At 45.9% G+C, this 13,191-nt stretch overlaps 1 protein-coding gene across 1 annotated transcript; it reads left to right on the top strand.

The window, feature by feature from the left end:
* Positions 1–463: 463 nt before the first annotated feature.
* On the top strand, positions 464–1,416 carry ATP6V1E2 (ATPase H+ transporting V1 subunit E2). Its single transcript, XM_090280241.1, has one exon. The coding sequence runs from the start codon at positions 717–719 to the stop codon at positions 1,395–1,397; it is 681 nt and encodes a 226-aa protein (XP_090136367.1). The 5' UTR covers positions 464–716; the 3' UTR covers positions 1,398–1,416.
* Positions 1,417–13,191: the final 11,775 nt, after the last annotated feature.

The following is a 13,191-nucleotide window of genomic DNA, read 5'->3' as shown; positions in this document are numbered from 1 at the left end:
AATCTATTTTGAAGTGTTTTCTCCTCTTAATTTTTTTTGGGAAGAGCTTGAGAGGGATCGGCATTAATTAAAAAGAAAGTATTTGAAAGAATTCTCCAATGAAGCCTTCTAGTCCTGGGCTCTTATTTGTTGAGAGGTTTTCAATTACTGACTTAATCGCCTTACTAGTTATAGATATGTTCAGGTTTTCTATTTCTTCATGATTCAGTCTTGGTAGATTGTATGTTTCTAAGAATTTGTACATTCCTTCTAGGTTTTCCAATTTGTTGGCATATGATTGTTCATAGTAGTCTCTTGTAATTCTTTTTATTTCTGTGGCATCAGTAGTAATGTTTCCTGAGTATTGAGCCATCACTGACTGGAAAACTTCTGGATTATGTCTGCCCTAATTGTCTCATTATTAATTGATGACCAAAAGCTGGTGAGTGTAGTAGAGAGAGAACTCTAGGAATCCAAGTTTAAGTCTTTGTTCTTCTAAGGTATGATCTCAGACAGGTTGCTTTCCCTCTCTGGGCCTCAGTTTCCTTATCTGTGAAATGAGTGGTGGACAGATGGTCTCCAAGCTCCTTCCCTTTGGATGCTGACTCTCTTCTTCTTCCCTCTACCCACTCCACATTTAAGGAAGTGGAACTCTGGAGACTCCCCTGAACCTCTGCCCTAATCAAAGGAACCATAGGGTCTGCCAGATCTCCCTCTGTCTCTTTCCAGGAGGAGCCATGGCCCTGAATGATGTCGATGTGCAGAAGCGGTTTAAGCACATGATGGCTTTCATTGAGCAGGAAGCCAATGAGAAGGTAGAAGAAATAGATGCCAAGGCTGAGGAAGAATTCAACATTGAGAAAGGACGTCTTGTACAAACCCAACGACTGAAGATTACGGAGTATTATGAGAAAAAGGAAAAGCAGATAGAGCAACAGAAGAAAATCCAGATGTCCACCATAAGGAATCAAGCAAGGTTGAAGGTCCTGAGAGCCCAGAATGACCTCGTCTCAGAGTTACTGAATGATGTGAAGCTCAGACTCATCAGGATCGTGGAAGACCCAGAAGTATACAAGGGGCTGTTGTATCAACTAGTGCTCCAGGGTCTGCTCCGACTGCTGGAGCCTGTGGTGACTGTCCGCTGCAGGCCACAGGACCACTTCCTGGTAGAGGATGCAGTGCAAGAAGCCATCCCTGAGTACACGATAGTCTCCCAAAAGCATGTGAAAGTCCAAGTTGATCGAGAGGTACACCTGGCTATGAATTCAGCAGGAGGTGTGGAGGTCTACAGTGGAAATCAGAGAATAAAGGTTTCCAATACCTTAGAAAGTCGACTGGATCTCTTAGCCGAGCAAAATATGCCAGAAATACGAAAGGCCTTATTTGGAGCCAATCCCAACAGGAAGTTTTTTGATTAAACCTTTGGGAAATGAACTGCTAAACCATAAAAGAATAAGTTATTAAGGCAAAGGAAACTGGTCATGTTACCTCCTGTTTGTTGCTCTGATATTAGTCTATCTTCTTCTATGAAATACCCTTTGAATAGCTAAAGGCACTGTACTTTGGAATAAAGCCTGGCTTAATGCTCAGAAATCTAATTCCAGTTCACCCATACATACCATAACTTCTGGTCAGTTTTGTAGTCTGGGTTGAAGGGAGTAAAGGCAAGAGTCTATTCTTTAGCTCACCCCCCAGGTGAGATGTAAGTAGTATTTTTGACTTACGGGTCTGAGCGCTCTAAATTTCTTTATTATTATGTGAAGTGTTTTCCTTCTTTTGTTTCAACTTTCTGTACTCGTGCTATGTAGTGAGATTTGGCAAGCTTCCTTGTGTGTACAGGGCCAGCTTCACGGGCATATGTAACTAGTGCAGTCACACAGGGGTCTATGCTCAGAAGAGTGCAGTGCTTGGGGTTTAATGCTCTGTAGCCACTGCCTTAAGATTCTTAGTTTTATCTTTGAACATGTGTTTGGTAAGTGAAGCCCCATGGAGCTTTGAATCATGCACCAGGGGCATGGAGGCTTGGCTCACACATCTCCCTGGGATGCGTTCTTGGCCACCACTTCTCAGCTCTCTGTGTCCCACCCTTCCCCTCCCTCATTCAGTGACCACTGCTGTCCTCTGCCCCTGGCGAGGGCCTGGTGTGCATGCAGGGAGGGTCAGGGTGATGTGCGCATGCTCTGCAGGGTCTTATGACTGGATATAATAATGGCGGCCACTGCACCCCTGGCTGGCAGCTCCATGGTACATTCAGCAGGTGAGTCAATGAGGGTGGGTATCTCTCCCACCAAATGCTGAGCAAATCCTGGTGTGGAGGTTTAAAAACCCTGGGGTTCACTTGTCTGTCGTGGGTTGGGTCAGCCAGCATGCTGCAATGAGAGATGCCTGGCTGGACTTCCCTGATGCCAGCCAGGGCATAGCACATATATCTGTGGGAAGGAGGATGCAACAGTTGTCAGTCTGCTGGGCCTGAGTCTCAAGGTGGGAACTACAGGAGCTCATGAGGGTCTGCACTTGCCCAGTAAAGTATCCCTGTGCCTGTCAGTTTTCCATCAAATAGCTCAGTCAGTGCCTGGAGAGACTTGGGGCCGTCTCTTCCCACCAACTTGATGAATACTCTGGGAGGAGCCAAGAGATATAGATTGTAATTTTGGTGATTCTCCACATGGGCATTGCACAATATAAAGATAAGTAATAAAATTCATGTTGATGATTTAAAATTTTAATTTTTATTTACTGAAACTTTAAATAGCAAATAAACACTATGACAAATCAAAAAAGAGAATGCAGAAGAAAGGAAATAAATATTTGTATTTAGTATTTCTAATTGTACTTTTTGAACATAGGATACCACATTTTTATTTGCATTGAGTCCTATAAATTATGTGGCCAGTTCTGCATGGACATGTTGATTTAAAGTCTAATCTATGTCTGAAGGTAATTTATGTATTAAAATAAATGTTTTTTTGAAGAGAAAAACCCCGAGTAACTCTGCCAAGGGCAAAGGCTGGCTTGTGCTGTAAGGACTGTATAGGGGAACAGAAATCCTATGAAGCTCCAACACAAACTTGGGGACAGGTTGTTACTAAACAGGGTGTCTCCCAGAACTCAAGGACAGGACTCTATCATGGTCTCAGGAGAAGGCTAGATTTGGGAGTCAGAAAGCCATCTGAAATCCTCTATATGGCCATGACACTTTCTTTCTTTAAGGAGTGACTTTCTCTATTGTCCAGTTTAAATGATGGAGTAAGCATGCCTCACAATGTGTGCATTCCCGGGCTCACATGCTGTGGTTCCTTCTCTTGGGGTCAATTCCACTTTCCTGAGAGTCCATTTGGCCCAGCTGAGGTCAGATGTCCACCGATGGTCCAGTTGGTGTTTGGGGGCTGTTCTCAGAGAAAAGGGGGTCTTTGTCAGCTAGACTGAGTTCCCAGAGGGTGTCTCCTAGGTGGGCCCTTTTGAGTTGCAAATTCTCAACGTTTTCTGAATGCCATCAATGAGTGAGGCCCTGTGCTAGGTTCCAGGCTGCAGAGAATATGATCTGGTCCTGTCCTTTCACTAGTCACAGACACGTGAACAGATGATGACGGTGGTAATGATACAACGTGAAAGTGTCAGCCTAGTGCCATATACAAGGTACTGTGGGAATACTATAACAGGAAGAGAGGGTCCTAGAAGGCTTCTGGGGTGTTTGCAATGGAGTTGGGGAAAGTACTCTGGAAAAAGGAATAAAAGCATATGCAAAGCACCTGAGGTGTGGAAAAGCAAGTGGCATAGAGGAACTGTGTGTAGGTCATTGTGATGAGTGTGAGGGGACAGGGGGGTGACCCTGGATGAGGGGCAAGATGGAGAGAGCCCACTTCCATGGTGCTGCACGCCCTGCTGTGGAGTCAGACTGATTCTGGTGCGCGAGTGATGAAGGGTCACTGAAGGACTTTAGATAAGAATGAAGCTGTGGGAACTGAACCTTTCAAAGATTATTTTAGTGTCACTGGATGTGGAAGACACATTGGTGGGAGGGAAGAACTGCACACTAAATTGCCCTTTGGGGGGCAATTTATGAGCCCAAGTGAGAGATGATAAATAATCTACTCTGCTCGTTTGTGAGGTTGGTCAAATTCATTGATACATAGACTGAGAGAGATTAGAATCAGTGACCCATATGTCCTGCCCACTCCACCGCCCCTCCTCCCACCTGAATAAATCATTTCACTTCTCCAGGACTTGAGGCTTCCATCACAGTCTCATACTATTATTACTTAAAGAAAACTTCAATGGAATTTACTGGGATGACACTGGTTAACAAAATTATGCAGGTCTCAGGTGCACAAGTCTACAACACATCATCTGTACACCGTACGGTGTGTTCACCACCCCAAGTCCATCACCATTTATGCCCCCTATATCCTCCTCAACCTTCCCCCACAGCTATCACCACACTGTTTTCCATGTTCATGAGTTCTTCCCCCTCTGCTCTATCCATCCAGCCCCTTCCCTCCCACCCCTATAGTTGTCAGCCTGCTTCCTGTCTATGAGGTTATCTCCATTTTCCTTGTAAATTCATTTGGTTCGTTAGCCCACCAATGAGTGAAATCATATGGTACTTGTCTTTCTCTGACTGGCTTACTTCACTTAGCATAATGTTCTCCAGGCCCATCCGTGCTGTCACATAGGACAACATTTCCTTCTTTTTTCAGGCCAAGTAGTATTCCCCATCTTACAATATTTTCTTGTCAGGGTCCCCCTACTCTCAGAGCCGTCCACCTTCTGTTCTAGCCATCTTTCTGGACCCAGCAAAGCAGTCCTTCCCAGCTAACCCAGCCCCTAGCCCCCAGCCACTGCCCCTTCTTGGAACTGGAACCCCACTTCCTGCTGTAACCTGGAGTGTCTGGACCCCACTGGCCTACCCCAGCTCTGGCCCTCTGAGCTGGCCCCAATCCATTGTCAGGGTGTTGACATTAATTCATCTCCAAAAAAATGGAAAGTCAGGTAGCTTTAGTGCTTGTGGGGCAAAGGTTTCCTTAAGTCTCACTTAAACATCTCTGTTTTCCCCAATTTTTTTCTCTCCCAAAGCTGCCAGGTGCTCTCTCTTTCTCCCCAACCTCCTCCTCCTCAGCCCTCTCAACCCATGGGTTCCAGTCTCCCCCCTCATAATGTCCCCTCAGCAAAACAAAAGCTGGTGGCCAACCGAGCCCGTTGTCCTTCCCACAGTGCTGGCTGCCAGGACCGCAGCTGATCTTGAGTACTTTCCTGCACTACCTTTACTTCCTGGTAGCACCTTTTTTCTGCTTGCCCTGTCTTTTTAGACTCAGCTCCATGTGGGCAGGCACAGTGTTCATCCTTCCTTCCTTCCTTCCTTGCACTCCCCGCTGCCTTGGTATTTCCGTGCTGACGTTGGGTTTGCACGTAGCAGGTTCTGAACAGACATTTGTGGTTGCTGTGTTCTCCCTCCTCCCCCCACCCCTTCTCCAGTTTCTGAATGGAGGCCTTCAGAGTCTCCTCGTTGGCCCACAGATCATGCCACAGAAAGGGACAAGGATATGAGATGGGGGCGGGGTAGGGAAGATGGGGGCCTGCCATGTAGGCCAGGATGGTGCTTGACAGGAACAGCCTTCTCTGCGGCTCCCAGGGGAAGGCTATGAGCCTGAACTCAAGCAGGGCTGACCTCTGCCTCACGAGGTCAGATCTTGGCTACCTCCTGGGCAAACCTGGGGCTTTATTGAATCTTTTCCCTCCCTCAGAAGTAAATGGAGGAAGAGCTTTGCTTTGGACCCGGGTGCAAAGTTAGAGGCTGGGTCCTTTTTAGAGGCCTCAGCCATGGGAGGTGAACCTTAACCCTCACCTTTCTATAGCCCCCAACACTAGCCTTGACCTGCGGGGTGGGCTGCTTGTCACTGCCTGCAGCGGTCTTTGCTTTAAAAATGCATGCCCTGGCACTTTGTTGTTGACTGCACAAGCATATGGGCACTTTTTTATTAGTGTTACATGTCCTGCTTCAATCCCTATGAGCTAAAAGGAGCAAACTGTTACAGCCACAGGCTCGCACAACCCTACCCCACCACTCTCCTCATTAACACTTCCTCCTGAGGTGCAAGAGAAGCTGTTTGCTGCTGATGCAGACAGAGGCTGGGCTTGGTTGGGGTGAGGCTGCTTTGGTAGTTTCACTCCCTGCTGGGGGAGGGCTGGGGGCTCCTGAAAGCACAGGCAGCCAGGCTCTGCCCCTCACTGAGGCCTCCACCTGTCGGCAGGGGTAACTTGTTAGAGAGAGAGTGTAGAGTGAGTTCTGATTTGGAGCTTCCTGGAGAGCCAGAAACAAAGGAGTTGCTTTGAACATGGGCTAGAACCTCAGAGAAGGCAGGGAGAGTGGACCAGCAAAACAGAAAATGTTGCATGGCTTCTTCTCTGTCTCTGGGGTCCCAGGACCTTGGAGTTCAGCAGATCTGCTCTGGGCCAATCATAAGCCCCCCACCGAGCTCTCAGGGGGAAATTGCTCAAGTCTGCCCCTTCCTATCCCTTCCAAATCATGACCTCATCCTGAAATCATGCCTGTTATTGACAGTGCTGGGAAAGAATCGAGTCCTCCCACCCCCACCTTTATAAGCAGTTCGAAAGCATGATGAATCCTCACTCTCACAGCCCCCAATGCTTTCCTGCCTTTCTCACAGCACACCCAGCAGCCTCTCCCGTCAGGACAGCAGCCCTTCCCCGGGAAGTGGGACGACTGCTCCACTTCTCTCCACTGATACAGGGAAAGAACCTCCAGTTCTGACAGGCAGTCCTTGGCCCAGCCACCACACCCTCCCACACACCCTTGGGTTGATGGAATTGAGCACATTCTTCTGTCACTGGGACGTGAGGCCACGGAGGGTGGTATTTAACTCATCCTGGCAGCTACAGACCTGAGTGGATTCACATACTGAAGGTTCCAGAGTGTTAAGAACTCAAGGGGATCTTGAGAGCCAAAGGTTCACTTGAATCTGAAGCTCAGAGGAAGCAAGGATGCACTCTGGGGTCATAATGACCTAATAAGACACTTGGGACTGTAAAGAAAAAACCTGAAAAGACTGTGTTATTGTCATTCATTTTATGTCAATACAGCTAATGTGTATTGAAGCTCCAGAACTTCGGCTCCTTGTAGGACTGATATGTTAGCAAATGCATGGCTATAGCTGGATCTTCAGAGACTCCTTCATTTTTCTTTCCCAGGGTGTTCTGGCTTCAGGCCTTCGTTATATTGAAGGCCCACAGAGAAAGGGTACCAGTGGGTGATTGTATGATGGATGTGACTTGAGGGAGCCCAGGGAAAGACTGGGACCCTGTGGGAGGTCAGGGAACAGAGGGGCATGTTGAGGAGCAGAGTGGATAGGAAGGTGGCACAGTATCTAGCCCAGAGCAGGCATAGAGCAGGTGCTAATGAAGCTCTGTGAAAGAGACAGGGCAGGGCCGGGGGGGGGGGGGGGGGGGATTGGGGGGGGCAGGGGAGGCTTGTAAGAGAAAGTGGAAGCAAGATGCGCAGGGGCTCCATTGGAGGAAGGGAAACAGTGAGGATTTTGAAGATTCTTGTCTTCCCTAGTTTGGCCTTTGAGCCCTGGGTTTTCACTTGGTTGAGTTCCAATCAGCAGACCTCTTATTCATGTATTCGTTCATTCATTCCACAAACATTTATTGAGTGGTTACCAAACGTCAGGCGCTCTGCCAGGCTTGGCATCCTGTGCAGGGAACAGGCCAGTGAAGGGCCCAACTTTCACAAAGGAATATTCTAATGTGGATGGGTGGGGCGGGGGTGGTCAGAGGAGTCAGGACTGGGAGGGGGACACCAAACAAGTAGACATCTGGTGATTTCAGGCAGATCTCAGTGCTGTGCAGAAGTCCAAGGCTGGGGCAGTGAGGCCTTCCCTGACTCCCTGATCCCTGCTCAAGGAGGGCCTCTCGGACCTAAAGGCTAAGAAGGAGCCAGCCATGTGGACAGCAGAGAAGGAGGGTGGGAGTGGCCAGGAAGGAAGGGCATTCTGAGCAGAAGGAACCACAAATTAAGGTACCAAGACAGAACAAACTATGCCAATTTGAGGATCAGAGAGGAGACCAGCGGCGCTTCACTAAGGGAGTGAGGGGACCGGAAGGGGCAGGGCCAGATCATACAGTACTTGTGGCTGACACTTGAGGAATTTAGATTTATTCTATGTACAGTGGAAAGTCACTGAGAGCTTGCAATCACGAAAGGGGCGTGACCTCATTTTACTGTGTAAAATGTATCAGCTTCTCTGTTAGGTCCCCAGTGCAGAACTTGCTCCACCCCCTTCTTGGAACAAAGGAAACCACACTGATTCCACAGAAAAAGCATCGCAAACCAGCCAGTCATCTGCCAGCTCAGACAAGTGCACAGGTTTCTTCATAGGCAACACTCTCCCCACCCACCGCAGGGAAGGTCCAGTAAACAGCATTTGGGGCCAATGATATCCCTTTTCTTACAGCAAGTACCATTAACTTCACTTTATCTTCAGTAGCAGGAACTGCCAACTTGCAGGTAATCCATGGTTTCAACTCCAAGATGGGAACAGATGCTTAAATGCACTATGTATAGAAATACCCCATCCACGCACTCCCACCCCCCTTTCTCCTTAGTAAGGGCCCACCCTGACATTGGGATGGGTAAACGTAGGCTTAGCTCCCCCTCTTAGCTTTTTGTGACATTACCCTAACTTTGGAATCTTTTGGTTTCTCTTAGCTTTTTAGAGCAGGCCTTTCTTTCTGGATCACTTAAGCCCTTCCTCTTCCCAACACCTTCTGCCTTCTGGAACCTTCTTGCCACCAGGGCCCAGGATCCTTGGACTTGGACACATCTTTCAGCTCTCATCCTTGGACTCTCAGCCCATTGGTCTGGTCCATGTGCTTTGGAATTTGGGTTTATTTCCCTGGAGACAGAGCATGCTCCTGGCCAGTGGCTTCCCAGATTTTTTTCACCTGGCACTATGGGGTCACTTGATCCCCAGCGTAGGTGGCATTGGAGATAGAGTACTGGCTCTGGCCCCATGAGAACAGAAAGATCTGGTAAGCAGGAATGACACTAGATATGTTGAATGGATGATGGAGCCTGGTTCTGTGGGGTCCTGGTCTGGCCTTTGACTGATACCCTGGGGTTTTGGGCTGGGCTCACTCCTACTCTCTCTGACTGCTGTGTGACCCTGGCAGGTCACACTTTGTCCATTAGGTGAGAGACCAAGGCCTTATGACCAAGTTCTCTAGGGCATCTCAGTTTCCCAGCTTCCCATCTCCCCGCTGCTAGCTTCACCCACTGTTGTTGACCCTGGACTTCTGTTCTCTCTTTCCAGGCTTTCTTCTCTGGTGCCCACCTGGTTTGCAACTGGCCTTTGGTGCATGCTGGCCTGTGGGGTCCTAGTTCCTCTGATGAGGCCTGTGAGCAGGGCTATAGCCTAAACAGAGTGGGGGAAGACAAATTGAAAATCTACTGACCTTCTCTTTATCCATGGGCAAGGCATGTTTCCTGGGAGCCTGTTTTGGGGACAAGGCAGGCTGTGTGTGTGGGCGTGGGTGGAGTGGTTTGGAGGGTGGATGGAGAAAGCTTTAGGCGTTCCCACCCTGGAGACAAAGAGCATAAATAGCTTGCAATTCCTGCTTCCAGGCTCTCACCCATTGGAGAGAATCCACACTTGGATCTCAGAGTTTGGGGTCTTAATAACAGTAGCTTGTATCCTTCAGGCAGTGCCATGTAGCCATTTACATAAGGATGGGTGCTGTTTGCAGGTCAGAGTCCTGGGGTGGGAGACTCTAGTTCCAGGGTTGCCATTTATTTCCTAGTTTACCTCAAGAAACTCACTTACCTCCTCTTTGCCTTAACTTTCTTACCAATAAAATGGGAGTGAAAAAGCCTATTCTTACCGGAGTGTTTTGGCATGAAATGGGATAAAACAGAAAGGCAAAACAGATTTGCATGTGTTTCATGCTAATTTCAATTACTGAACCATAACTCCATGAAAATATTTTTATTGTTATACAAGAAATAGAATAACATTTAGAAGTTCAAAACAGTTTTAAAAATCACATATCATTTTACCATCCTGATACAGTTACCATTTTCTATTTTCTTTCAGATTTCACAGTGCTATCCTCAAATAATTATGCATAATATGCCTACCATTTGATATCTTGATCTTTCACATAATGATATTACTTGGTCTTTCTTATCTTCATTTGCAATGCCTGCAAATTTTCGCACCTATTATGTTTTATAATTTATTTAATCATTCAAACAGAAATGACATTTGAGCTACTTTCAAGTTTTCATTATAATAAATAATAATCCTGTAATCAGCACATGGCTTTTTAGTGGATTTTATCTAGATATAACATTTTGTCTATTTGTTAAATTCATGCACATCCATTGTAGAAAAAATTAAAGATAAAGGATAGCATAAAGAAAATTCAACGCACTGGTAATCGTCCAACTGGGAGGTACCATCGTGAAAATGTGGAGTCTGTTCTACTTCTTTTTTTTCTTGGCATATGATGTGTGTAAGGGCACACATGTGAGTACTCATTATTGACCTAATGGTGTAAATGTACAGTGTTGCATCCTGATTTCTACTAGTTCCTATTGTGGCAGGCAGTTGAGAGCACGGGAGTTAAGAGAGTGGACTTTAGACTCAGACACTCTCAGTTCAAATCCTCCCATTGCCACTTACTCAGTTAAGCCCTTTGAATGAACTCTAAGCCTCAATTTTCATATTTTATTAGCTAGCCAACCTTAGGGAAGTTCCTTCACGAGGCCGCAGTTTTTAGGATTGTAATAGTATCCGTCGCCTAAGACTCAATCTATACAAAGCATTTAGCAAAACATCTAGCACATAACAAATGCTCAGCAAATACTCTCTACGGCCATTTTTTCATGCATTTTCCATATCATGAAAAATTCTTGGAAACCAGCATTTATAATGACCATCCAATATTATATTGCTCTTTCATGCTGTAATCTAGTCAGTTTCATCATATATATTTTTTAGTTTCAATAACAGGACAGTGAATTTTGTGTACCTAAAACTTTGCCCCAGTTTGAATTATTCCCATAGGCAAGCATCCTAGAACTGGAATTAGTATGTTAAAGAATATGACGACTCTTAAGACCCTTTAACACACATGCCAGATTGGGTTGGCAGGAAATATTTTAAAGAACCTGGGCTTAAGTGTGGTGTTCAAACTGCAGCAGCAAGAAGTGCAATCTTGGACTTTTTTTACCCTCTCCACTTCTTTCTTTCCCAGACCTTAAGTTGTAGCATTTGAGCCATACCCTTCAGGGTCCTAGACTTTTGAGACGGTCCCTTGCTGTGAAAGGGGCCAGCGCTCAGGAGAGGGAGGAGGGAAGGATACTGGTTTGAATGTCACAAGCCCTGACTGTCACAGTAATTGTACCACAGTTGACAGATGCGGCAGCGGTCACGTGACCCAGGCATGACCTCATAGCTCTCTGATGCCCGCCCTCTCCCCCCCCCCCCCCCCCGCGGACCCAGGAGTGGCAGTAGAAGGGGGAGGGCGTTTTCGTCACTCCCAGTTAGCAAGTTACCTGCAGGAGACCTGGGGATTTGGTGACTGTCTTTGCTTTCCCGGGTGAAGAAGAAGGGGGATGCTAGAAGGGCCAGACTTCTGTAATCACTGGCCAGGGAGAATATTTAATTGCATGATTAGCCAGTATTTGCTGAATGCAGCTGGGTGCCCAGTTCTGGCTGCAGGCCAGGCTTGGTGCCCGACTCTGCAAATTTTATCTTGCTTGATTTTCATTATCCACGTCTTTCTTACTGCTGATGAAAGGGACGTGGAGACAGATGAGGAAACTTATGGCCTAGCTGAGGAGTGAGGGCCAGCGGAAAGCAGCAGAAAGATGGAGGAAACAGTGGGTGCCTGGTAGAAAGGGGTATAAGACTGCCACCGCGAGGCTGGGGGTGGGGGTGGGGGCACTGTCCCCCCAGAAAGCTTCCGGAAGAAAGGAAGGATTTGAGACAGTTTGGAAAAACCCAGATTTCACACAGGCCTGAGGATGGGGCATCTGTAGTGGCGAGCATGAAATTTTTAGAGGAATACTTAAAATGAAACATGAAAACAAAGAAAGCCCTGAGGAAAGCATTGATAGGATGAAGGCGGAGCTCCTTGGCCCATTTCCCACCACCTGGGTACCAGTGAGAATCCTCCTCTGGCTCCCACGGTGCCCACAGGTGCCCCCAAATTTAGGGAATACTCACAGCTGTTGATTTCACATTCATTGCAGGCAAGAGCCAGACTCGGTGACACTGGTACTCTAAACATTTTCCTTGCAAGCTCCTAAAAGAATTTTGAAAATCTATGTACCTCTTTGCACAATTTTAGAAGCAAACATTCAAAAAATTTTTCATAGCATAGATACTTACACATAGGATTACTTTCTGGTATATGCAAATATTGACATTTTAAAATAAAACTGTTTTAGTACTCTGAAAAATGTTTCTAAATGCAACACTATAATGATTGGATACCCACCATCATCCTTTTAAAAAATACATTAAGTTCTTTCTTAAATGCGGAAAATATTTTATCTCTCTTTTTTCTCCTTGAATTTATATTTTCATTCAACAAATTTTTATGATTGAGTGTTTTTTATGTATCACCCTACCATACTTCTCTCCAACAAAGCTGTGCATATAAAATGAATTTATTTTTAAAACTTCCTGTGACCATAGACTCTAAATGCTAGAGAATATTTTATCTGGATCTGTACCATGATGACTAGTACACAATTAATCAAAACAAATGCTATTAGAAATTTTAATAGATACTAAGGAAACATAAAAAATAAAGCTTAATTGGAAATGCATCTCTTAATGAGATGAAGCTATTTTTTTCTCCCACACTAATTAGTTCATATATCCTTGGATGACTATTACTCATTGCTAGAAGGGGTCAGGGTTCAGCATTCTATTTCTGTTTTATTTTATTTTATTCTTTTGTACTAGATAGAAGAGCTGAGCTGAGAAACCTTTTAACACAAAAGTACAAAGGCATGTAAGTTTTGTTATAGTAATGCCACTTAATTTTACAACTCCTTTTGAGCTGTATGCCAGAGATCACAAGTGGATCATTAAAAATCTATTAGTCGACAAGTAGAATAGATTCTCCTGCATTTTGAATTAAAATAGCAGAGAATTGGCAGCTAGCGGATTTGCCCAGTCA

The sequence above is a fragment of the Furipterus horrens genome, unplaced genomic scaffold (genome assembly GCF_987537825.1).
Source record: "Furipterus horrens unplaced genomic scaffold, mFurHor1.1.pri manual_scaffold_6, whole genome shotgun sequence".
Taxonomy (NCBI): domain Eukaryota; kingdom Metazoa; phylum Chordata; class Mammalia; order Chiroptera; family Furipteridae; genus Furipterus; species Furipterus horrens.
This window is presented reverse-complemented; position numbering and strand designations above follow the sequence as displayed.

Excerpts from the sequence above, each read along its gene's own strand:
- ATP6V1E2 (XM_090280241.1), top strand. The coding sequence starts at position 717 with ATGGCCCTGAATGATGTCGATGTGCAGAAGCGGTTTAAGCACATGATG.